The following is a 23,666-nucleotide window of genomic DNA, read 5'->3' as shown; positions in this document are numbered from 1 at the left end:
TTTACTTATTTTGATTGTATATGTAAGTTCTACGATACCTTGCTGTTCTCTGTCATAAGGTGGATGTTATTTTATTATTAATTAATAGTAAGAAAACGGAAATGTTGAGGCACATTCAGACTTTTGGCACTTTTGCTTATTCTCACAAATCTAAGAACATTCACTGTTCTTGCTGCAGAACCCATTTACAAACGTTTCAGGGCACAATTCTACCACATGCTGAATACTGCCAGCAAAGTGCTCATTTCCTTCACAAAGGGACCTAGGTAGCAAGGTCTTTTTAGGTATTAGATTCTCCTTCAAAGAGGTGTCCGTGTTCCCACTTCTGTTTAGAGAAGTCAATCTCCCTGCAGCAAAACCTTCCCTACAAGATTTCCTATTGACTGCACTGAGCTCCTTCTGCAGCATGCTGGCTCTTGCTACCTCACCCTGACTTGCTGAACCCTTTGTCTCACTTTGTAGGGAACTTCACCACTGTACTCAGGGGAGTGAATTTTGCTGCCAGAGCTACTTGGCTGTGTCTAAATCGCCTTGACCTGTATAAACTACAGAGCAGAAGCACTTCCCAGCACACAGGTCCGGATGTCTGTCTGAGCTACCTGGCTATGCTGCAGTGAGAGCCACCACCTTGTTTTGGATGCTTATGAACCAAGAAAGCTAAAAGCAAAGCTAGCCTTTGAATATGCTGTTCTTTAAAATCAGCGAGTCTGTTTGCATTTTGCTTTCTGCCTCCTACTCCCTCACAATCCATCTGTTGGATCGGTACCAGCAGCCAGGACCACATGACTTGCACCACAGGACGAAATGGCTTTAAATGGCAACGTGGTACTAGTACAGCATTAACATCTCAGCAGCAAACAGTGTGAGATTAATGTCACAATTAGCAAGTGGGTGTTTGATATCTTAAACTCAAGGATTCATTGGACTTGTAAATCTGTAGGGGCTCAGTTGGGTGCCCAGTTATTACAGATCACAGATATAATGTAAACAGGCATTTATCGGGGCCTGGTGGAACCAGAAGGTTTCTGTTTGCATGAACAGCCTTTTTAAAAGGTAGAAATCTTTTTTTAATATAAACACCAAAGTATATGTATATAAACATTGTTTTATGGAAGAAAATTTAATAAACCTAAATTCAGTACACAGGACTTAAAAGCAGCTCTATATTAAATATTGAAAGGGGAAACCAGCAGCTCCTTCATACTCGTGAGCTTAGAGATGCTAAGTTGAAGCAAATATTGTGGGCTGAATTCCTTGCTGTTCCTGTCAACCTGAAGAAGAATATGAATGAGAAAAGCAAAGTCCTGAGCGCTATCACCCGTGTGGACCCTGAGCTGGGAGGACTAAGGCATAGCAAGCACACCTGCCTTTGGGAGAGCTTTCCAGGTGCCACCTGTAAGTGCCCACAGGCCCCGTTGTGTGCCTAAACCAAACAAAAGCCTCTGAGATCTTGCAAGGTTTAGCCCTTAATGGTGGGGGGTGCTGCTGCTCTCTGCTGGTGCAAAGACAGACTTAGCGAAACCTTGCTGAATGCAAACCGACTGAGAAAATGAATGCTGCTACCTAGAGCTATGCAGAGAATGGGCATTCCCCTTCAGGGAAGATCCTGGGATTGTGTTGTTTCTGTTTTTAACAGATGCTGGTAGTTCTTCACACACGAAAAGGAAAATAGTTGGGACCTATCAAAATACTGTATTTCAGAAAAACAAACTGTTTTGTCTGAGCTTTGAAACTTTTCATTTATCATATACAAAATTTTAAAAAAAAAGTTTTGAGAGGGAGAAAATGAGTGCTATTTAGTCTGAAAATGTACCTGTCCTTCATTTAATTCCCTTTCCTTTGAGCCTGGCTGCTTTCACCTTGTTTCTCTAGTTCCTGTTCTCTGAAGCCCCCAAATTGTTATACAAGTATTTTCTCAGCCTCATGTGGCTTTTCAGAGAGAGATTTATTTAAAATTTCTGATTACTTATAGTATGAAAAACACCGGTTGTAAATGAGCTTTAAAGAAAATGATAGCTTATGTATTCCAAAAAAGAGGTATAATGTACTTTAGTAAGAGCTAGCTGTCATTTTACTTTAAGTTCTACTCAGTCTCCATTTAACTCATGTTTTCTTTTTTTTTTTTTTTTAATGGAAGAGTCACTGTTTTTTCTACCTGTTCTCTACTCTAAACACTGAATTGAAAATTGAAGTACATTAGATTAAACAACAAGACACATTATTCAGCAGGGTTCTTATTGATTTGGAAAGGGAGAAGAAAATAGACATTCACACACACACACACACACACGCACACACAAACCCAGTGGAAATTCTCAAAGAGCCAACATACAAATAAAGGCTAATTGCTGTTCTATTACTAATACAATATATGGTGAACATCAGTATAAAGCAGAACTCCTGAACAAGGTTTGTATTGGCTTTCCAATAATAGCACAATATGGGAGAAAAAACTTACGGGCTCAAACTAAGCACAAGGAAGAAATATCCCCAATAGTATGTCCTGTTAAGCAGAATAATCCACTAATTTTTAATCCATGGTGAGCTCAGATCAAAACTCAGTGGCATGATGTAATCCATCTATAACTACAGCAGCTGTAACTCACAAATCAACCAACTGCCTGCTTTACAGGACAAAAATACACTTACGAGAGACATTAAGGTTTCCTTTTTATAAATCTCTATTTGTAATAGGAATGAACATGATGTCCCCTTAAGCTGCAGCTCTTTAGCACAGCTTCAATCAGCACGCGCAACTTGTAAAAATATCCTCAGCTCTACTATGTTCTTTCCCCTGATACTGTATCAGTGTATCAGTCCATCTCATTCCTCCCTACACATCCTGCTATCACAAACACAGCCACTGAACAGGGATGCTAGGTAGCAAATTGAAATTTTGTATCTTTTGAGTAAATGCCATATGAATGACATCTCCCAGCTGTGTAATTTCATTTTACACCTCCTTGCTCCTCTGTGGCCAGGATTTGCACCCACACTGGGTGGATTTACACTGGGTAAACACAGCGGTTTTGATCAATGCATGTTCAGCATGTAAGTGCCCTTGGGTCTTAGGTCTCACATGATCCTCCTATGTGCTTCTTCAGAATTCGCAAGTTTTTAATGCAGTGTACCAAGGATAAGGAGCTTTCACAATGCTCATCAGAGTCTCGCTGACCTGTGATTTATACGCCATTCCTACACTTCTAAAATGTTGTAGAAAAGGGTTGTATTTATGGCAGGTTTTCTACAATGTTATAGGAAGTAGTTTTAGGACATGTAATGTATCTTATAGATACACATTATAAGGAGGGTATATTATCTTTTCTGAGCGTGCAACCTTCATTGCCACTAATAAGATTTACATGTCCCAGTGGATGAAAGAATGGACTGCAGAGTCTTTAATTCAATTTATTAGAATGAGTGGCTGACTCAGAGTTGAGAAGGAGCATGACCTTTCCACATCAGTCATTTGCTCCTAGGGCCAATGTAGAAAACCTCCTTGTAGTCACCAGGGAGAAAAACATTCTCTGGGTGTTTCTTGAGTGTTTTTTCTGGCCATTTTGGCCCCAGTCCAGCAGCTCTACAGTACAGCAGTTTCACTTGCTTAAACAGTTCTTTTCACGTTCTCAGTGACTGACATTTTTGTTAAAGCAGGGCCTTGGGAAGTGTTTCATCTTCAAAGGTAAAGCAGTACATCACAGGATGACTTGATTCCTTCTCTAAGACTTTGCTTATTTCTAGTTCTTAAAGGAAGAGTTAAGATTTTTTTTTTTTCCCCTCTGTTATGATAAAAGGAGTCAAACATTGGAGCAGGTTGCCCAGCGAAGCTGTGGACACCGAATCCCTGGAAGCGTTCAAGGCCAGGCTGGACGGGGCTTTGAGCAACCTGGTCTAGTGAAAGATGTCCCTGCCCATGACAGGGAGGTTGAACTAGCTGATCTTTAAAGATCCCTTCCAACCCAAACCATTCTATGATCCTATGATCCTTAATGCCTCTGGATGCTTCCTGGGACTAGATGGAGGAAAAAAGAAGAATGAATGGGGATGCGGTAAAAGGAAATATTTAGTTAAAAGATAAAAGAGAAAGATGACTGGCTGAAACCTAGGAAAACGAAATCCAGAATGCATGCAGAGATATGTAGCTGCTGAAGTGGTCTTCCACTTCCATGGCTGCTTCCTCCTTGCTCTAGGGGCCACTTGGGTCCATCTTTATATATTTGTTAACATGCTCTACACTGATTTTTTTTCCCTTATGTTGCACCTAACTTTATGGTTTAAGGTAGGGATTATACACATAAGACACTTCTTTTTTTGTTATGCAGAGAACTGGTTTTACCCAGCTCCTAGGTTTGCAGTGCCCTCACAGGTGTGCTACTGATAGCCCTGGGGCTTCTGGTAGTATGCTATGCTCAAACCTTTACAGCCACCACTGTCACAACCGTACTTCTTTACACTTCATCATTAGTCTAGGGTCACAGTTCATTCTACACTGCCAAATTACTTATTAGTATTTATTAAAATAACCTTTTAATAGAAATTACACCAATTACACAATACTAAGCAAAACTAAAATAAAGAAGGGTAAATTAATTAGATTATTATCATTATAATTACCAAGATAATACTATAATATTAAGATAATTATCATCAGATAATTGCTGATCCAGATAAACAAGTTGAAACAAAGCTCCAAACTAGTTGAGACTAGCCCAGGCAAAACCTAACAAGGTCTCAGGCCTGTGTTATCTTAACACCAAGCCTGAGGCTTGTTACCAGAAATAGCAATACTGTATTTACTAAAGCATAGAGCTACACAGGGTATTCTTATCTAAGAAGGATAAGAGACTCCACTGGATCTGGTAAGAAATTCCAAGGGATCCAGTCCTTTTTTTACTATTTAATGATTAATTTTACATCTCTGTAATGTATAGTACTTGGAGTGAAAGTCAGGGTGACAGCTGATGACAGGATTAGGATTTGGACAAGAACCGTTCTTAGAAATCTGATTTCTCAAGGTATCATCGAGAAAAAATGAAAAGGGCTACTCTTGGTTTAAAGCACTACTTTACGTTCTGTCATTCACTTGTCAAGGACTCTACCCAATTTCCAGCCTAAGGTAGATTTAAAACCAGGAGTAGGGCTAGGATTCGGGAACATGCAGACTGAGAAGCTCAGATTCCTGCTGGTATTGTAAGTCCCCTGGAGCTGGCAAGAGTACTCATGCCATTTTCCTCAAAACTACTTTTCTTTAACCCCTTGTTGGCTCCTGTCTCATGCCTACCTTTACATTTTGGAACAAGGCAGGACCAAGATCAGGGTTACAATGAGGGTTTTGGAGAGTAAGCTTATGAGCCCAGGTTCCTCCTGCAACTTGGAGGTCCCCGAGTATATAGAATAGGTTTCAAACTACTGAAGATGCCTTTTCTTCATCATTCTCTGCTCATGGGATCAACTTCATTTCTAGCTAAGGCATAAATTGCAGTTAGAGTTAGGGATTGGGAAAGTTCTGTTCTGTTTAGTGCCTTTTCTATGGAAAGTGCAGACACATTCCTGGGAGGATTTTCAGAAACCTCCGGCTATCTTTGCTCTGGAAGTCATGCTTCATGTTTCCACCTGGTCTAAAAGATGTATTTCCCTTGTGAATAATAACCTGTTTTCAACAAAAACGGGAAGGTGGTTTTTCTGTCTATACATGGACAGAAAAGTATAAGAAGTCTACCACGTATGAAAAACACATGGGTGGGTATCAGGGCCTTCCCTCTTCCTCCTCCAGCCTGGCAGAGCCTGCTGACTGTCATCCTCCTCCCGCCAGGATCTTCAGCCCTCCCTGGGAGCTGAGGTGGAGGCCAGGCTGGGCTGAGGCGTGGGCGCCAGCGGCAGGTCTGGCACCGCTAACCGTGGGCCCGCGCCCGCCTTTAGAAGCTCAGTAACTCCGCACGGTAAACGCGGAGATACTTCAGGGACTTCAAGGATCAGGCAGCCTGGAGAAGAGAGCGGCTCACCACCTGGGGCGATCCAGCGCCGGTGGGATGCAGGTCACCTGGGTTACACCCCACGTAGCCCGAGCTACCTGGCCATGCCAGGTGTCCCCCCCAAAATAAAATTCCGCAAAAGGAAAGGTGAACACTGTCAGCACTGCGGGCTCCCCCTCCCCGCCGGTCCCTGCCTCCCTCTGCCAGCGGAGCTCTGGGTCCGTCTGTAGGAGGAAATCGGAGGGGGTGACACGGCGGCACTCCCGGCGCTGCCCGACCCGCTGCGACCCCCTGGCCCCGGCCCCACTTGGCCCCGGCCCCCCGGCCCGCCCGGTCCCGTTCCCGGCCGCTCAGCGGCGGCGGCGGCCGTTGGGCACCGCGGTGCCACTGCGGCCCCTGGCGGCCTCGCCTGGCGCCGCTCAGGGCCGCCGGGGAGGCGGGAGCCGGCGGGCGGCCCCAGGCCCGGCGCCCCGCGCCCTCCGGGACCGGGATTGTTTGGCGCGCAGCCGCCGGGGTTGCCGTGTGTGTCCCCAGCAGACGGCGGCAGCGCACCTGCGTGCAGCGCCGGTACAGGCGCCCCGCTGGTTTCCCCGGGAGCCGGAGCGGCCGGACGGGCCCGGGGGGCTGCCGGCCACCCCCCAGCGGGGCCCTGCGGCTCGGGGCGCCCCCGCGGCCCGTTCTCCGGGGGGATCGCAGAGCCCAGAGCTCCCGCCTGCCTCTGCTCTGCCAGAGCCGCGGGCAGGCTTGGGCCGGCACAGCTGCTCGCTGGCTCGGCGGCTGTGGCGAGGACTCTGTCCGGTTTCTTAGGCGTTTGCTTGAAGAATTCATTCAAGAGATCTCTGTGTTCATGGATTCGTTTCTTGAAGACCTGGGCTTTTAATAATATTATATTTTATATTATTTTATTAATATGTTTATTATATATGGGCTGTCAAGGCACCCAGAGATTAATGTTGATGTCACCATAGTTCAAATTAATAATTTTAAATTAAGATTTATTGCTGGAAACAAATCCAGAAACCTTACCACTGCAAATCCATTATTTTCAATAGAAACGAGGAAGTAATGAAGAGAAGCATTACAGATCAAGCAGCAACAGAAATCCAGACAATGCAAAATGTGATTTAGCTCTCCACTTCCCACTAATGCTGGCAGACCTAAACACACCGATGGCCTTGCTGGTGCAGGCCACTTGGAGGCCTCTGTTGGGCAGTGACCATGCTGATTCTAGTGTTTTCAGTAACTAGATCAACCAGAACACGATGAGTCTATGGTGAATGTTAGATTGAAGTGTCTTTAAAAAAAAACAAAAGAAAAAAACAAGAGGAGGGAGCATTTTGTCAGTGGTCAGATTTCAGAAGTGACTGGTGTTTCTAAGATCAAAATTTCAAAATTCAGTTGGATAGATTTAGAAGTCCCAATCTTTTTAACGTAGTTAAATGTTTTGTGTAGTTACAGTCATAGCAAATCAGGAGGAGTTGAAGGGGAGTGGCTCTTCATGAGCAAGTTCTCTGCACAGAGAATGGATCTCTGCGCCAAAGTCCCAAGGATGTGTTTTTGCCAAAGGCACTGGTGGTTTTGCAGCTGCTTTGCATTGGTAGAAGTGACTGTTGCAGTCACAGGGCACTGGAGAAGCTGTCCAACAGCAGAACTATTAATTCTTATTATTAAAAAAAAAAAAAAAGGCTTATCTTTATTTGTTAAAAAACCCAAATGTTTCAACTTGCCTTTATAGCAGGAACTGACAGCTACTCTAACATTTTTTTCTCCCTTAAAAATTCAAAAACCTTGCCTCCATCTTACTGTGTTTTACTTTTTCCAAACTGGATAGCAGCATTTGTCAATTTTATACATGTGCAGTTTTTATGTATGTATTCCTCAGCTCTTCTAGCAAAACAGTATAAACATTTAGATTTGCAATGCTCTTTGTGATACACCAGTTAAGTGCAGGGGGTTTACCTTTGTTGAATTAATGGTATGTCAGTTTTGGTGTGTAACATTAAAACAAGAGAGTACTGAATTGAAGTGATATATTGATGCTGTTTAACGCTTTAGCTTTCTTAAGGCTTGAAATATAAATAAAAGTCAGTTATTTGTTACATATTATCTTTCTTTTCTCCCATCACTCGAAAACACAGGATAGTGAGGCGTCCCCAGTCCCCTGAGAAGTGCTGATTTTCTTCAACTCATATTGATTAAATAGGAGTTTCTTTTTGATTCCAGTAGGATTTATCAGCAGCTGGCATCTCTGTGGAGCAGGAACATTTTTTTCAATCTTCTTAGGACATGCAGAAAGTCAGTGTTGGTCTGCAATGCTCAGGCTATACCCAAGGCTTCAACTGAGAGCTAATAAAAGCCTAATTCAGGTGTCCTCAAACTTTTTACCCAGGGGGCCAGCGCGCGGATGAAGGGGCAGGCAGTCATCTGCGGCTGCTTGGTTCTTCCCCTCCAGCCCCTGGCGGGGGGATTTGTAAATATCGGGGGCCGGATTGAGGACCCTGGGGGACCGTATCCGGCCCGCGGGCAGTAGTTTGAGGACCCCTGGTCTAATTGATATTGTTTCTTCCCTAGAGTTCTTATTTCAGTCAGCACACAGGATGAAGAAAGTGACGAGAGATGAAGTCAGGCCATGAGCAAGGGGCTGAATTGCTAGAAAAGCCCACAGTCTTTCAGATTTTCTTTGATTATTATGTCTGTGACTGCATCAAATACAAACTTGACATTCTGGGTGTCTGTGGCACATGTCAAGTGAGAATATATCTCTTTATCTTCTTTCCTTATGTTTAAGTCTAGGAATTGTTTCTTGATATAATTTCCAGCATCTTCAAATGTATTTAATCCTGGTGGAGAAAACAGTAAAAGGAAGAGAAGACACTTCAACTGGTGGTTCCTCACAGCTGCTAAGAAACAAGAATTCTTTTTTCTTCCTTTCTTTTTTTCTTTCTTTTTGTCTGAAGGGAATGAACTTCATGCATTAGGTATGAAAATTTTGTATCTAAATTGCCCACCTAAATTGAAATTTTAATGTCTAACCAGAAGTCTATATTTCTGAATTGAAATGCTCCCGAGTAAGTCAGGGTGAAACAGTTAAAGACCTTAGACAGAGAGCAGAAAGTGCAAAAAACAAAAGAAAAAAAGGAAGTAGCTTAAATTCAAAGGGAATCAGGTGATGAAACTGGTGGGACGTACAAAAAATGAAGCGGTAAAGAAATGAAGAAAGAAAAAGGGAAAAAAATTAGATGCTTGAATGTTCAGTCATAATTTCTTCACACAGCTTTTCTGCCTTTCAGTAGTAGTCCCTTAGAACAACAGCAGGCGTGGACACTGGCATGGTGGACTTGCTATGGGTCTGAAGCAGGATGAGGCTCCTGGAGGCAGGCTGCTGCTGAGAGCCCTTGCTGGCTCCCATCCTGTCTGAAGCCTCAGGCAGTGTAAAGTGGCATAGCTCCACTGAGTCTGGCACATAATGTTTGATTATCCCAGTGAAGCACTGAGCAATTTTGGGTTGCAGTGTTGATGTGTCCTCAGCAACAGAGCAAAAGAGCTGGTTTTCAGGAAGTGCACAGAACCCATTTTCTAATAATAATAATAATAATAATAATAATAATAATATTGCTTTAAATATGTTTAATTCTGGACACTCCCTATCCCAAATACATTAGGTCAATACTAAAATATCAACAGATTTTGTTTTGTTTTCTGGCACTTTCTGATATAACCTCATATATTCTTTTGCATCAGCTGGGAACAGCTGCTGTTTCTTATTTCCCATAGACACCACCGTGGCATACAGAAAGAGGCAAACTTCCTTTTATGGAATGGGTTTCCAAAATAATGTCAGAAAACTTGGATTCAATTATGGTGTGTGTGAGTGATAAGCCACTGACTTTTACTGAAATACTGGCTGGGTTCATGACACCACCGTTCAACCATCTGAAACTTTTAGTTCTCTCAGCTTCCTCTACCACCAGTGGAGAAAAATAAGCATCTCCAGAGATAACCCCACCCTAGGATAAGCATGAGGAGTAGGTGGGACTAATTGGGTTCTGGCCATGTCTGTCCCCTACCATTCTTTTGAGAGAAAGGCTAGTAGCTTAGATAAGATGTTTAGGTTTTAAATGCTTATATATAGGTGACCTGAGTCAAAGTCTCAGTCTTGAATGCACGTCCTACACCAGTCATCCAAATGTATTTTCTTCTGAAAACCCCAAACTTACCATTATACTCAGGAAAGCAGATGTTCAGATGAACTTTTTTTATTTTCTCTTGAAAGAGGTCTTTTTTATTTAGAAACAGCACAATGGAAGTGGCTGCGAAGCACTTGTGGTTGCAGATGCTGTTGAACAACTGAAGGCTTTCATGCATTCTGTTCTGTTGACATGCAAAAGGTAAACATGAGAGACTGACAAATCTCATCCCTATATGTCGTTTTTACTGTAATGTTCTTTACTGGCAAGAACCAATACAGCATAATAGCCTTTAAATGGTTATCAGGGAACAGGAGTAGTTCTGATACGCCATCAGAGAGTACATTAAAACTTAGCAGCAAAAGGGTTGTTTGTCTCTTCTGACTCACCACTTCTTTATCTTCCACCAGAACCATGTCATAGGCACTGAGTGCAGCACAGAATATGATGCAAGTAACTCCCTCAAAGCAATGAATCCACTTTTTTCTCTCTGATCGCTGTCCACCCACATCAAACATCCTTTGGAGAAAAAAGAATATAAGTACAATGTAAAGCACTGTCTAATAAAGACATAGTTGTGCTGTTAATGTGCAGAGTGCAACTGGAGATGAATGACAGTCAAATATCTAGCTTTTCCAAATATTGGTCTGTTTCTATTCCCAGCAGGTCAAGGCATACTATTTATAATTTGTGGCTTTGTAGTGGGCATAAAATGAAACATAAAGGCTTAAATACCTGCATATAGGAAATAGATTCAGTACTTTCAGGTGGCACTCTGCGTTGAGGAAATGGGGCTTTACGTAAGAGCTCAGTGCAGAAGTAAGCTCTGCAGGCAAGGATTTGTTCAGGACAGAGTTTGTACGTGAAACAGTGACAAAAGACCCTCAAATCCACGGTCATTTTTTACTTCATAGTTTTGCTTGTAGTGAACTGACACATTGATCCGTAAGGCATGCGACTGGAACCCAGTCACAGGCTGACCCACTGGCTATGTTTAATTGAATAAAACAGTCATCCATTCATTGCCCTGGTGCGATCACTTTGCTAGCTAAAGGACTTGCAGCACATGTTTGTGTGTATGTGGTCTTTGCCCTATCAATCTCATTAGTTGCTGTTTAAGAAGGAATTCATGGAGAGCAAGAATCCCTTTATTTGCCGAGAGGAAAAAAACGTAGGGCTGTCCTCCTCTGCATTAATTTCCTTCAGTCTTTGCCAGAAATTACTACTTTGGGTAGAATCATACAGACTTTTTATGGACTTTATATTGCAGTCCAAAGCCAGCTGAGCATATACCTAGCTGGGACCTAGTTAGGACCCTAGTTAGGGCCCAGCTGAGATGGAGCTGTTGTCAAAGCTGCCATTGTTCTGCTTAGCACTAGCTTTCAAAATTCCATTTAGATTTGCAGTTCTTCAGTGACAAGGGATAGATAGTGCTTTCTTTTCACTAGTTTTCTGAAATAAAAGGTGCCAAACTTGAACATTTTTCAAGTGCATTAGAAAAGAGGAAAAACATGTGAAAAATCAAATTTATCCTACCCTTACTTTTTCTGTTTTCACTTGTGTGCACAATGACTTTTCCCTGTGCTGCCTGTTGTTGAACTTATAACTGTAAAACCTAATCCCCTGTTGCATTATCTCTTCCTTCAAGAAAATGCATTAGATCTTACTCTCTGGATGTATCTCCTTCAGTATCTGAAAATGAAACACAACTCAGTTTTTATAGCAATGAAAATATTGGGATTCAGAATGAAAAAAATCATGTCAGTAATAAACAGAGCAAGAATAATTTGTTACTGAAACAGCATTTTTTGCAGTATATTGATCCTCTGTTTTCTTCACCATCAGCACTGCAGCTGGTGGAAACAAAAGTTATTGTTTATCATATTTCATCCTGCTTAGAAGAAATGAAACCCTTCCCAATGCTGGAACTGTTTCTGCAGCTGAGGAGTAATTAGAGAAAAAAAAAATTCTAGTACATTTTGTCTCTTTATCTGATCATTGGGTGTCCATAAATGTGAATTATTAGGAAATCAGAAAGCTGTTGTGGAGCAAGGTTTTAATAGTAATGGCATTCTTCCAAGCATATCTTCACTGGGTTCAGTATGCCTACTGAAGAATGACGTCAGTATGAATAAAGGGCCTTGACTTTTGGTTGTGATTAGCACCCAAAAGTCACCTGCGATTACATGTCTTCCTTGATTTGTGGTATGTAACTGAAATCAGGGTTATGGGGTGGGGAAAAGCTTCAAAATTTAATCTGCAGTGAAGTTTTGCAAGCATACGTAATCATACAAATCTGTATTCACTGCCTGCAAACTTTTAGCATGTCCCTGTGAATATTTATGAGAAGTCAGTTAAAATAGGACAAGATCAAGGCCAGAGGCAATGCTTATGAGCAGTTTTTGTTGTACTAACCTTAGTTTGCTTAGCTTTTCTCATGTCAGCCCAAAACTTAACATAAGCACGTGTAGAACTGAAGTGCCTCTGTGACTGGTAGAAAATGTATTTCTGAGATGATCTTTTTCGTTTACCAAGACAGTCAGAGTTAGCCTTGAAAGCTTTATATTTTTCCAGCACTGCTCTTGGAAAACTTAGGTAGAGATATGGTACTAGTTGTATATTTGTCCTAATGATATATATAGTGAGACCTGAAGACTGAAGCTTGCCTGATTTTAGTAAAACTCGTCCTAGCACATCAATGGAAACAACAGCAGGAGAGGACCTATGAGGATCAGACCTTCTTTTAAAAACATTTTAGTTATGTTGTGAGCTCTGGAAATCAAAACCAATGTTAGTGAAATAAACTGAAGAGCACAAGAAAGCTAAATTATACTAAACCAGCAAAGAAACCACTGAGAAGACAGCAAATAACAGGAACTGTTGTCTGTGCAACTGTAATTCAGTTCCCTGGAGCAGTACTGGGATTTGGACTTTTACTGCACAGATACAAAATGTTTTCTGCCTCATTCAGTTCAGAAGAGGGACAAGTGTTTAGTGAATGAGGCATCTGCTCGTGGTTTTTTTAATCTATGTATGGCTTGTGACCCGAAGCCTCTTTGAAGTATATTTCAACCAAAACTCACTCTGAATGTGGAAGTGTTCCTCTCTTTATAGATGTTTCTATGGTACTTATCAAAATGCAGAGTCATCAGGATCCCCCAGCTGTTTTGCGTTGCTCTGGCAATACAAAGTAGCAGTAACTGACTGGTTAAGAGGGATTTATAGCTGCTTTGCATCCGTATGGCAGCTCAAAACCCTCAGACTATTTTGTAGTGATTTTAACTGGTGTTACTCAAGTGCTTAAAACCACCAATGAATTTACTCACATACCATTACTGTGATGTGTAGCAGAGAGGCTAAACACAGTGGGTTTTGTGTTTGTGGTGGCATTAGGAGCCTTCCTCTTATTTACAGACACTTAGGTAACAATTCTCAGTTGTGCTGCATTTCAGTTGGACCTAGATGCTAATCCTGATATTCTAATATCAGGACTGGTAACATTCATGTCAAAGAGGGTTTGCACTCTGATGATTTTCTTTCTCCATCCTGATTTTCTCACATAAACTATGACTGTAACTGAAGGTGCTGAGATTTCCAACGTACAAAGCTGTCTGCAAATACGTTAATCAGAGAAAAAGAAGATGATGTCTATGACATCACATTATAGTGTTTGTGGATAAGTGATTACTTTTAATGTGTGACCAGTGTATTAATAGGAGATAATAATTTATTCGCAGGGCATCTACTTCTGAGTCTTATGTTGTATATGTAATTTCTATTATGTCAAAGCATCTGTGTGGTAGCATAGATGGTTTGGGGGCTGTTAATTGCCACATTAGAAAAAAAAATAAGCCAATGAAAAATGTAAAATTTATAATCCTGGTGCTTTTACACTTTTAGAGGACACACTCGTCTAACTGTACAGACAATTTCTTCTATAGACTACATTCCTCAATATACATCTCAACATTTAAATTAAGAATGAAATAGAATCCAATCCATAGAGAAAAGCATTATAGAACACTGAAACTGTCATAATTTGTTCAAATAAATTTTCATGTGGAATTAGATGTTTTTAATTGGTTCACCAAGCATAACAAAATCTTGAGTATCTAAAAGTGTCAATTATTTTCAGTCAAATTTCTCAAGACACATTATATTCAAGATTTTTTTTAACATTTTGCTTTTTATCTTAAATGAGCATGAAAGCATGCATGCTAATACTGAAATTTCCCATGGGACAGAAATTACTATTTTTTTGCCAACTGTAATGCATTCCATTGTTAAGAGCAGTTATTTCCGTTCTCAAAAGAAGAGAGTGAAAGGTTGAGAGTGCATTCAAATTAGTAGTCATCAAATGTTTTGCATGCTGTTAAGGACATTTAAGTAGGCAAATTTCATAACTGTCTCAAACGATTATTCAAATGGCAGGATACAAATAATGCTTTTTAGACACATATGTAAAAATGACCTTTTAGAACCTGATATTCTGAGATCACTTAATAATGATCCATTACATGCTTAAAACTGGAGTACTGGTACTAAAGTATCTTGCTTTTTCAGCTCTTTCAAATATTTAATAAGAGTGAATTCAAGAATATTACAACGGGATTACCAATAATATAATAGGTCACTACTTTTCAAAGAAAATCCTTAAGATAAAACCACAGAAAACTGTCAGATATGGGGTTTGTACCTGAAATTCAAATCCTTGAAAGAAAACTGAGTCTCTATAATCCCAGTTGTTTTCACTCGGGAGTGCAAAACGTCTTGCTCACTAGGCACATAGTCCGGCATTGATAACCTATCCAAATCGTTGAGGTAACTAAGGAGAGTAAAGGAAATGGTGACTGGTGAATTCAAGAGGTAAAACAAATATTATGTAATCGCTTCCTATTGAGCTGCTTTTAAGTATTTTATGTAAATTACACATTTAAATACCATAGTCTTGGATTTTATACAACCTAGATCCACAATCCAGAAGCTTTCTTTTTCTCTTTTTTTCTTTTTTCTTCTTATATATAGAAGTGTAATTTAGGTGTATATAATAAACATCTTTCTGAGAATTTTCAGTTCAGGAAAATCCTCGTTTTCCTCAGGGATGGTAAAAGCCCACCTTGTCAGGAAAGGGGTTTTGTCCATTTGCTGTCAGCACGTGGGAATTGCCACCACAGGGGACGAACCTGTCCTGAAAGCAAGCGTCTTTCAGAAGCAGATTGACCAGAAGTTATCACATACTATCAGACCTGTTGTAACAGTATCTTCCTTCCTACGTGAAAGGGGAGACATAATATTTTGGAGGAATTCACATTTAGGGGCTGTTTCTCTGTAGACCTATCAGTTTACAAGAGGAAAGTACATGGTAATTTTTTTCAAAAAAATGATTTTGTAATCAAAACCAGAAGCTTCAATGAAGCTGAGGACCCCCTAGGTTAGTGCTCTCACAACCCCCTGGAAAAGAGTAGGCTATCTGGTTTTACATCTGGCATACAGAGATAAAACCTGCATGAAATGGGAATCCAACTCTGACCTTGAAGCCTGTTCTTGTCCTACCACCAGCCCTTCTCCTGTCTCTTCCAGGGGCACACAACTTTCTTGAAATGGCTGGATAGAGCCTATGAATCTTACTGTCTGGTCTAGGAATCTGTGTAAAGAGGTTGTGAACTGACAAAAGGAAAAGAAGTGGTGATGTCTGGGTAGTACCTTTTAACTACTAATATTCAAATAAAGAACAAAGCCAAAAGCAAGAAACCACATAAAGTCATTGAAGAATTTTCAAGCTTTTGGCGTCCTGGTTGGAACTTTTCCATTTGTAGCTTCTTGTCTCTGACAAACAGAACACAGTCTCTCTAATATTTATTAGGCTTCATGCTTTTTTTTTTTTTTTTTTGTTCTTCTCTAACACAAAGTCTGCCCAGCATGAAGTTCTGCTGTTCATTTTATCCAGATAACTACCCAAACAAACCTCACAGCTCACCATCCTTGTCTACAATATTTAATACTTCCATAAATAAAAAATTAAAATTAAATAAAAAAGATTTTTAAAAGGTTAGAGTCTTCCAAATGGAGATTAGTAAGTAATGCTTGAAAAAGAGATTTCTTATTTTAAAATAACAAGGAGTGCTGGAGTTGATCTGAGTATTCAAATGTTTGCCCATCATTTGAGTCCAGGAAACAGCCTGTTTTTTTTAAAAAATGCAATATATCTCTGGTTCTCTGAGTAGAACCTGAGGCGAACTCATCTCAGCTCACCTTAGTGGAAGGCAGAAACAAGACATTTTGCAATTCATAAAACATGTAAGCTCTAGAATAAACACTAGTATATAAAATTCGTTATAAAGATCTGATACTTCTTAGCCACAAATACCTGAATCTATTTCAACACAGCCAATTGTAATTGTATAAAAACTTAGATGAAGTTAATTGTCTAGTTAATGCAGCAAGAGAGGCACCTTCAGATTCTTCCTAGATCCTTAGGCAGCTCCAAGGGGACACTACAGGCCGACTCCCCACTGGCAAAAGAGAGGATGCAAACTAGTAGGTTAGTCTAAATGTTTGATCTTTCTTTAACTTGAATTAGGTGACAATTGCCTGAGAGGCAAATGGCTGAGAAAGCAAGAAGCACCATGAACTACTGGTAACTATACAATGACTTTTAAGACCATGATTTATAATCCTGATTTTGCCCCTGCCTTACCCATCACTCCATCTTGAAACAGGATTAATTCCAGGTGAGTCTAAAAAAAAAGTTTGTCATGCAGGGGATTTTCTATTATTCAAAAGATCTCTTTTTTCTCAATTAAAACACACAGAGGAAAGGCAATGATCAAATTTCATTAGCATGAATTAATAATGAAAAGACTAAGAGAAGGTAACTCAGAAAGTCAGAGTTTACACAGTATAAATCAATACTCTGTCCACACTGATTCAAAGAAGCTGAGAAACAGGGGTTTGGTTTTAAAAGAAATTGAAGCATAGCATTAGATGGCTGATTGACTCTAGCTAGTTTTGAAGAGATCATTAGAAACCCAGCATCAAGGGCAAAAATTAGGTTGATTTTAATGGTTCAGAGCGAAAGGCTAGATTTTCAAGAAGCATCAGGTACCAGCAGATGAAGACAGAATGTTAGTGGGATTTTCGGAAGTGTTCGAGCAGATGAAAAACATACCACTGTTGTTTTTCATGTAACTGTAGCAATAAATAGATTATTGGCTCTTTTACAGTATGTACTAGCTGCCTTAAATACTGAAAACTTTTGCAGGTGGAAACATGACACAACCCATAACACTCAGAGGGAATTACTTTAGACTATCTTCTATTTAGGCTACGAAACCCAATCTGCCAGGCATAGTGTACATGCTTTAGAATGTTAGCGGGTAAGCAGGTATTTTCCCTTGGTTTTTGGTTTTTTTTTGTTTGTTTGTTTGTTTGTTGGGGGGTTTTGCTTGTTTGTTTTAATTTCAAGTATTTTTTTTTTTAATCATAATGACTGACCTGTTACAGGCTTGTGGCGCTGGGTCAGAGAGGCTGTGTTGGGAAAACACATGCCGCTCTGTAGCATTGCTATAGAAATACAAGGCTGCCGTAAAACACCTCCCGATCAGGCACAAATCAGCAAGGCAATATTTCCTTTAAGTTATCTTGCAGAAAGGTCTTCATTCTTGCTTTGAAGATATAAAGAGCTGAAGAATTTTGAATATTTTCAGGGTATATCCCTTCTGCTCTCTGCAGGTAGCGAGCTGTTGCTGCCTGCAGTTCACCCAGCTCCTGGCCTGGCCTGGGAGGGACGAGGGACACCCCCCAGCCCCGGGGGATTACCCTGCAGGTGCCCTCAGCCTGCAGGAGAAGCTGCAGGAGCAGAGAAGCCTCCAGCCTCTCGGAAGATGGACCTCACCTGGGACAACCCTCTGCCCTAGGTCTAGAGTCAGACTTAAGCAGGCTGGGAGAACTCTGAGCCTCCCTTGCTGGCCTGGTGTGAGCTTAGGGAGAAAGCAGCAAAGCAGGACCAGTGTAGCCAGTGGAGCAACCAAACCAGGGACTCCCGAAAAGCTTGAGTACATCTAATTGAGGAGATGTACCCTGGCTGAATGGTGACCCTTTGTGGAGCTGGAGCTGAACAGCCCTGGTCCTGTGCTTCTCTGCCTGCCAGCTCCCGGGCCGCAGCAGGGGAGCGGGGGCCATGGGGCTGGGGGGCGGCTGTGGCACCACCGGCCAAGAGCGGCTGGATGCTGGGGCGGTGACACCACCCGTGCAGCCAGGTTAGCTTATAGGCAAGTGTTTACAGTTTTCTCCAGGCTTACGTTTAACAGCTTGAAATGTATACATTCAAAGTAGAACTCTAGGTAAAACCTAAGCTGTTTCAGTTCACCCTTTCTCTCATTATGCCAATCTTTGAATTAAAAAAGAATAGAAATATGAATAGAATATGAAAAGAATAGGCTCTTTTTTTTAGAGTTTAAACAAGCTCACAGGAACAATTTGTTCCTTGTTTCCTCTTGTTTCCTTCAGTTAAACATTTCTAATGTATTATAAACATTAACAAAGAACCTCATTCTTTTTCAGGCTAATGAGTAATAACTTTTGTAGGCCATTTATTCTGCATGTGAGGAAGATGTCTTGTCACAAGCCCTCTTACACTGTCCATAATGGTAATGGCCAGCTGCTCAGTGCCTGCAGCTGGGGTCACCTACTAGGCTGCCGAGTCGTTGAGCTGGTACTCTGCTGCCCTTGCGAAGCAGGCCTGGGTCCCACCATCGCTCCACAGTTGTTTGATGAGTTCAACCAATTCAGAAGACATGTCGCCATCCTCCAGAGCTGTTGCCATGGCACACAGCTTCCTTTCATCTTCCTAAAGAGAAAATCTACAGTAAATATTGTGCAAGCACACTGTGCCACTCCACCTCCTTGAAGACATGATTAGTTTACAAGGAGTTGCAGGGGCAAATTTTCTCATTTTCACTGATTTTTCCAGGTAGCTGTACTCGCCTGTGCATGTTAGCATCCATCTACAGGCTCACTTCCCTTTAGTCAGTGCCAAGGTTAGACTTAAAACATGATACAGTTTTCCTCTTTTTATTGTTCATTCAGGTGCTCAGTTTCATCTTACCATAGGTATTCACAAAAGCTTTGACTTGTAGGAAGGCTTTTATTGTAAGACAGAGTAGTGGGGTACCAAAAACTAAATTCAAAAGAATATTTAAAGCTTAAATATAACTACATCAAAGCAGAAATATATAGCTAAATATATTTTTGAATGTATTTGGAAGAAAAAATTTCTAGCTGTAGGCCACAGTGAGAAATGTGGCAAAGTGAATATAACTATTTCCCATATGTTCTTTTATTTGGAAAAAGAAACCTCCAACTGAGTAATAAATCCCAAGTACTTTAAAAGTATTATTCAGTAATTTCTTCCTTTTGCTGTCAATCCAAAAATACTTCAAGTAATCTATTGCATTAAAAATATTTCTTCCTAGTGGTTAACAGCTCAGGAATGTAATGTAAATAAAGAGCATGATTAAAATAGGGTCATTTGATACACTGTTGGAGCAGTGGATAATTATAGAATATAATTCCTTCCTAGCTGTATAAGTAGACAACTGAAGTGACTTGCAGTCAATAGTTGCAAAAGTATAAATGGATTCTGACAGACACTTTTCTGTCAGGGAGTGTCTTTTATTCCAAAATATAAAACATCTTCACAGTAATTTGTAATATTTGTTTTAAGCATGTACTATATGTTTCAATAGAAATTGCAATTTATGGAGACTTTGTAAAAGTCAGAGAATGATCAAAAATAAAACACTGCAGGTTTTCTAAACTATTGGAGAAATTGAGTTAGCATGAAAAAAAAAAAGAAGAAAAAGGAAGGAATAACCACTAAAGAACGGCCTTAATTTGAAAGACGAAGGAGAACAGCCATGCAATTACCCTTCTACATTAAATTTGCTCCATCTACACCCTCATCCTCGCTCAGAGCCAGGATCAGCAGAACTGAGTCACACTTTCTCATGTGCACCTTGTCTTCAGGGCTGCTCTCCAGGGCACATACTTGTTCAGCTTCAAGATATGAGTTGGAATGTTCTTTCCTTCAAGCTACCACATATCATTTAATGATTATAGCTATCCTCCTGCACTGTTGGGTTTGCTGGTTGAATAGCCTATAACGAGAAGCCTTGAGCTCAGCCCATCCAGGTATATGGTAAACATTCACAGATTATTATGCAAAAGGTGGCAACTATGGATTTTGATTCTTGCGTAAAAAATGAAGATAGCGGCAGACTGAGTTAATCATAACCTTGATTTATATAATGTTTTGTTTCTCTCTGGCATTTAGACAGACTTCAGATGATTTTCATATTAAAAATAAATTGCAATGGCACTTTAGGAAGAAAAAAATACCTCTCTCCCCAGAACAGATGTTCAAAATTATGTGCTGAGGCACTTTCAGGACCACTAAGAGGTATTTGCAGGCAGTCCTGAAATATGGGTAAATCCGTTGCTTTTGGGTGACTTTAAGCAGCTAAATTGGGACCAGAACACAGCAAGAACAAAGTCCAGCTGAAATCAAAGCTTACATCAAAACAAGTCAAGTTTTTAAATGACATATGATTTTACAGAAAAGGTAAGCTAAGTTTGTTTTTGGAATAAAGGGCAATGTTTACTGCCAATGAAAATAAATGTGACCAAAATTTCTGTTTTCTTTAAAAACTCAGAACCAGTTTAGTCTTATGTGCTTCTGGGCGAAAAGAAGGCAGGCACTGCAAATAGTTTGTACAGGTGTATTCAACTGTATTCCTAGAGGCCTGTTCTGCCAGTGACAATAAAAGCAGGCTTACTGTGCTGGAAATGATAAACTTCCAGAACCTGTAGTTTCAGCATTTGGTTATATGTAATGCTAAGAAATTAACTGAGCTATTTAACAAAAGTTTTCACTTCCCAGTTCCCCAGGCTGTAAAATCCCTTGAAAGTAATGAAAGAAGTGGCATAGATGACAGACGATGAGTGAACATGTGTAAACCTCTCAGAAGGTTTAAAGTTTGGCAGGGCTGAGAAAAGAGACTGAAGTCCCGGGGCACAGGCAGAACATAACTTAATTACAGGTGGCGGAGCCTGACCCACGTAGTGGATATCAGAGGCTGAGCCTCAGCCACAGGGCCTGTGGGTAGGTGCTGCAAGGTTTGGCCGTCTTGGGCCATGTAGACCGGTGGATGGGTCCTCACGCAGTACACGTCTATTACAATTGAGAGACAGGCCAAGTCACAGCACATTCACACGGGGCCTGTTGGCTGTCTGCTGCGTTTGGACACCGTTGCGTTTGTTTGACTGACTTGCATTCATGGACTCTTAAAAGTATACAGGAAGAAAACATTTAGTTTATATTTTGTCAAAGGACTGTATGAGCTTTAGTAATGTCTGAAGTTTTATCATTTTTTGGGTCAAAGTAGCACATGTCATTTTAATGAAATGTAGACTTCTGGAAAAAGAAAAGCTCTTTCAGATAAGTGGATGTATTTCCCTCTAAGGCAAACCTCTAGGGGATAGGCAGAATTTGCTAAAACTGCAACCAGCTGATATTCTGACAGGCATTTGAGAAATTCTCGTCAAGGTCTGAATTATAGGCAATAGACTAAACCATTGCACTGAGAAGAAAAGTTGTTTTTCCTTCTGTCCCTGAAAATTCAGGGTGGTAGCCAGAAGATAGCAGATCTTACTGTGGCTTTTGCTGTATGTGCTTGTGCATAGGATTGCTAACTATGCCAGGAAGGTCAGGCTCTCGGCGGTGCCAGTACACCAGTGCTGCATCCATGCAACGGGGAGGGCTCTGCTCCAGGAGCAATACCAAACTGAAATATTCCCAGCATCTCTAGATAATCCTTCCTTACATGGCTGAGCCCCAAGGTTTGTTCATAAAAGGGCAATATCTATTGATTTCTCAATAGTAATAAGTAAGTGACTAAGCAGCTAGGAAAAGGTTGTTGGGGTTTTTTTTATGTCTTTGCAAGTTGAACATTTCTTTTGTAATAAACAAAATGACTATTTATGCAAAGGTTAGACCTCAGGCATCAGTCATGAGAAAACAAAAATAAGTAAGGCCATCTTGTCACATGTAAGTCAAGCAGTGCTTAGTTTTCACTGTCATAAAACAAATACTGAACCCTCTTTGTTCTACCAGCCTCTACAAAAAAATGTATTCTGATGCTTATTTCAAGAGAAAGGGTGCCATACTCACAATTCTAGCTGGGTTTTCATAACTGATTCCTAACTTAGTCATTGCTTTCACGATAGACAGGATAGACTGCACTGCATTACTGTAAATGACGGATCTGTACTCCATGCGTTCCTGGTAGGTGAAACCATCTTTATGGATAATCCTGGTGCAAAAATAGAAAACAAAGAGTTTATGAGATGCATTTAAAAAAAAAAAAAAGAGTAATGAAAAGTTGGATCAGATGTTTTTGTGGTCAGCATGAGAAAGAACTGAATCCATCTGGCCCATGGAAAAGCATTTATCAATGGTTGATCTGCCTATTCTGCTGGAACAGGTAAAAAGAAGTTCCTGCAACTATGTGAGGTTAAAATTTATGAGGCTGGGTTTCGGCTTCCCAGTCTGGTGAATACGTGTTGGTTTTTTGGCTTGTGGATCAGTATAAGATAATGTATGAATCCAGAATGAGACCCAGGCCCATTCCTGTGTATGCACAGCTGCTTAGATCCCAAATATTTTATTGTTGGCATCTGCACAATGTTAGTCGTGGGCTGTCACATTGCTCATTTAATCATTCTCATTTTTATTTGGAATCTTACCTAGAGTGGAATAATTATTCCAGAAATATTTCTACACTGTGACATCCTGCCTCAAGAAAACAAAAAAAAATCTTTAATACTTCTTTGTACATCAGTTACAATTTCTAGTTATTGAAAGGTGTTACTGTTGTTATCTACAGGCTTTGGGGACATAGATATTACTCCAGAGGATTTGGCCTGTATTCCAAAGGACAATGAACCTTAACAGTCAAATTCAATTAACCTAACCCTGACAGAAGGATTATAATTTCATAATTCTCCTTGACAGGGAATGGCATGCAGTTAAAGTTCTCCAAGATCACTTTGCAGATTGTATTATGACTTAGAGACACCTTTGTCCATGAGCTGTGAAAAACGCCACCTGTTTTGGTGTAGCGTATTCTCAATTAAGAGACACCAAACTCTGTTCTTCCCCATCTCAGTCATTCATTGATGAAAGCCAGGTTATTAAATAAATCGTTTCTGGGGTTTGAGGTTGGGGTTTTTTTTCCCCCATGTCTCTTGCCATAGTTACAGTCTGGACAGGGCTACACAGGCAGAAAGGGATGACGTGAAAGGACCTGACAGGTTAGCCCAGAATGCACATAGGTGTGTGTCCTGGGGAGACTTTCACTTCAAGGAGAGAAGCCAGCCCTTCAGAAAATAATTCACTCTCACACACACATGCACAAAGCCTGTATCACAACTGATTGTGTCTTAACAT

At 40.6% G+C, this 23,666-nt stretch overlaps 1 protein-coding gene across 1 annotated transcript in view; it reads right to left on the bottom strand.

Moving 5' to 3' along the window:
- Nucleotides 1-3,052: 3,052 nt before the first annotated feature.
- The window catches only part of GNAT3 (G protein subunit alpha transducin 3), a 35,362-nt gene continuing 14,748 nt past the window's right edge, over nucleotides 3,053-23,666 (bottom strand). Inside the window, exons 3-8 of the mRNA XM_080392020.1 lie at nucleotides 22,389-22,530; nucleotides 18,850-19,007; nucleotides 14,856-14,984; nucleotides 10,549-10,678; nucleotides 10,190-10,343; nucleotides 3,053-8,812 (exon numbers count right to left, since the gene is read on the bottom strand). Of these exons, the coding sequence (XP_080248146.1) occupies nucleotides 8,622-8,812; nucleotides 10,190-10,343; nucleotides 10,549-10,678; nucleotides 14,856-14,984; nucleotides 18,850-19,007; nucleotides 22,389-22,530 (904 nt within the window). The 3' untranslated portion in view covers nucleotides 3,053-8,621. The remainder of the gene's footprint in view (nucleotides 8,813-10,189; nucleotides 10,344-10,548; nucleotides 10,679-14,855; nucleotides 14,985-18,849; nucleotides 19,008-22,388; nucleotides 22,531-23,666) is intronic.

The sequence above is a fragment of the Falco punctatus genome (assembly GCF_963210335.1).
Source record: "Falco punctatus genome assembly, chromosome: 6".
NCBI lineage: Eukaryota > Metazoa > Chordata > Aves > Falconiformes > Falconidae > Falco > Falco punctatus.
Note: the sequence above shows the minus strand (reverse complement) of the source record. Positions and strands in the feature narration are given on the sequence as shown.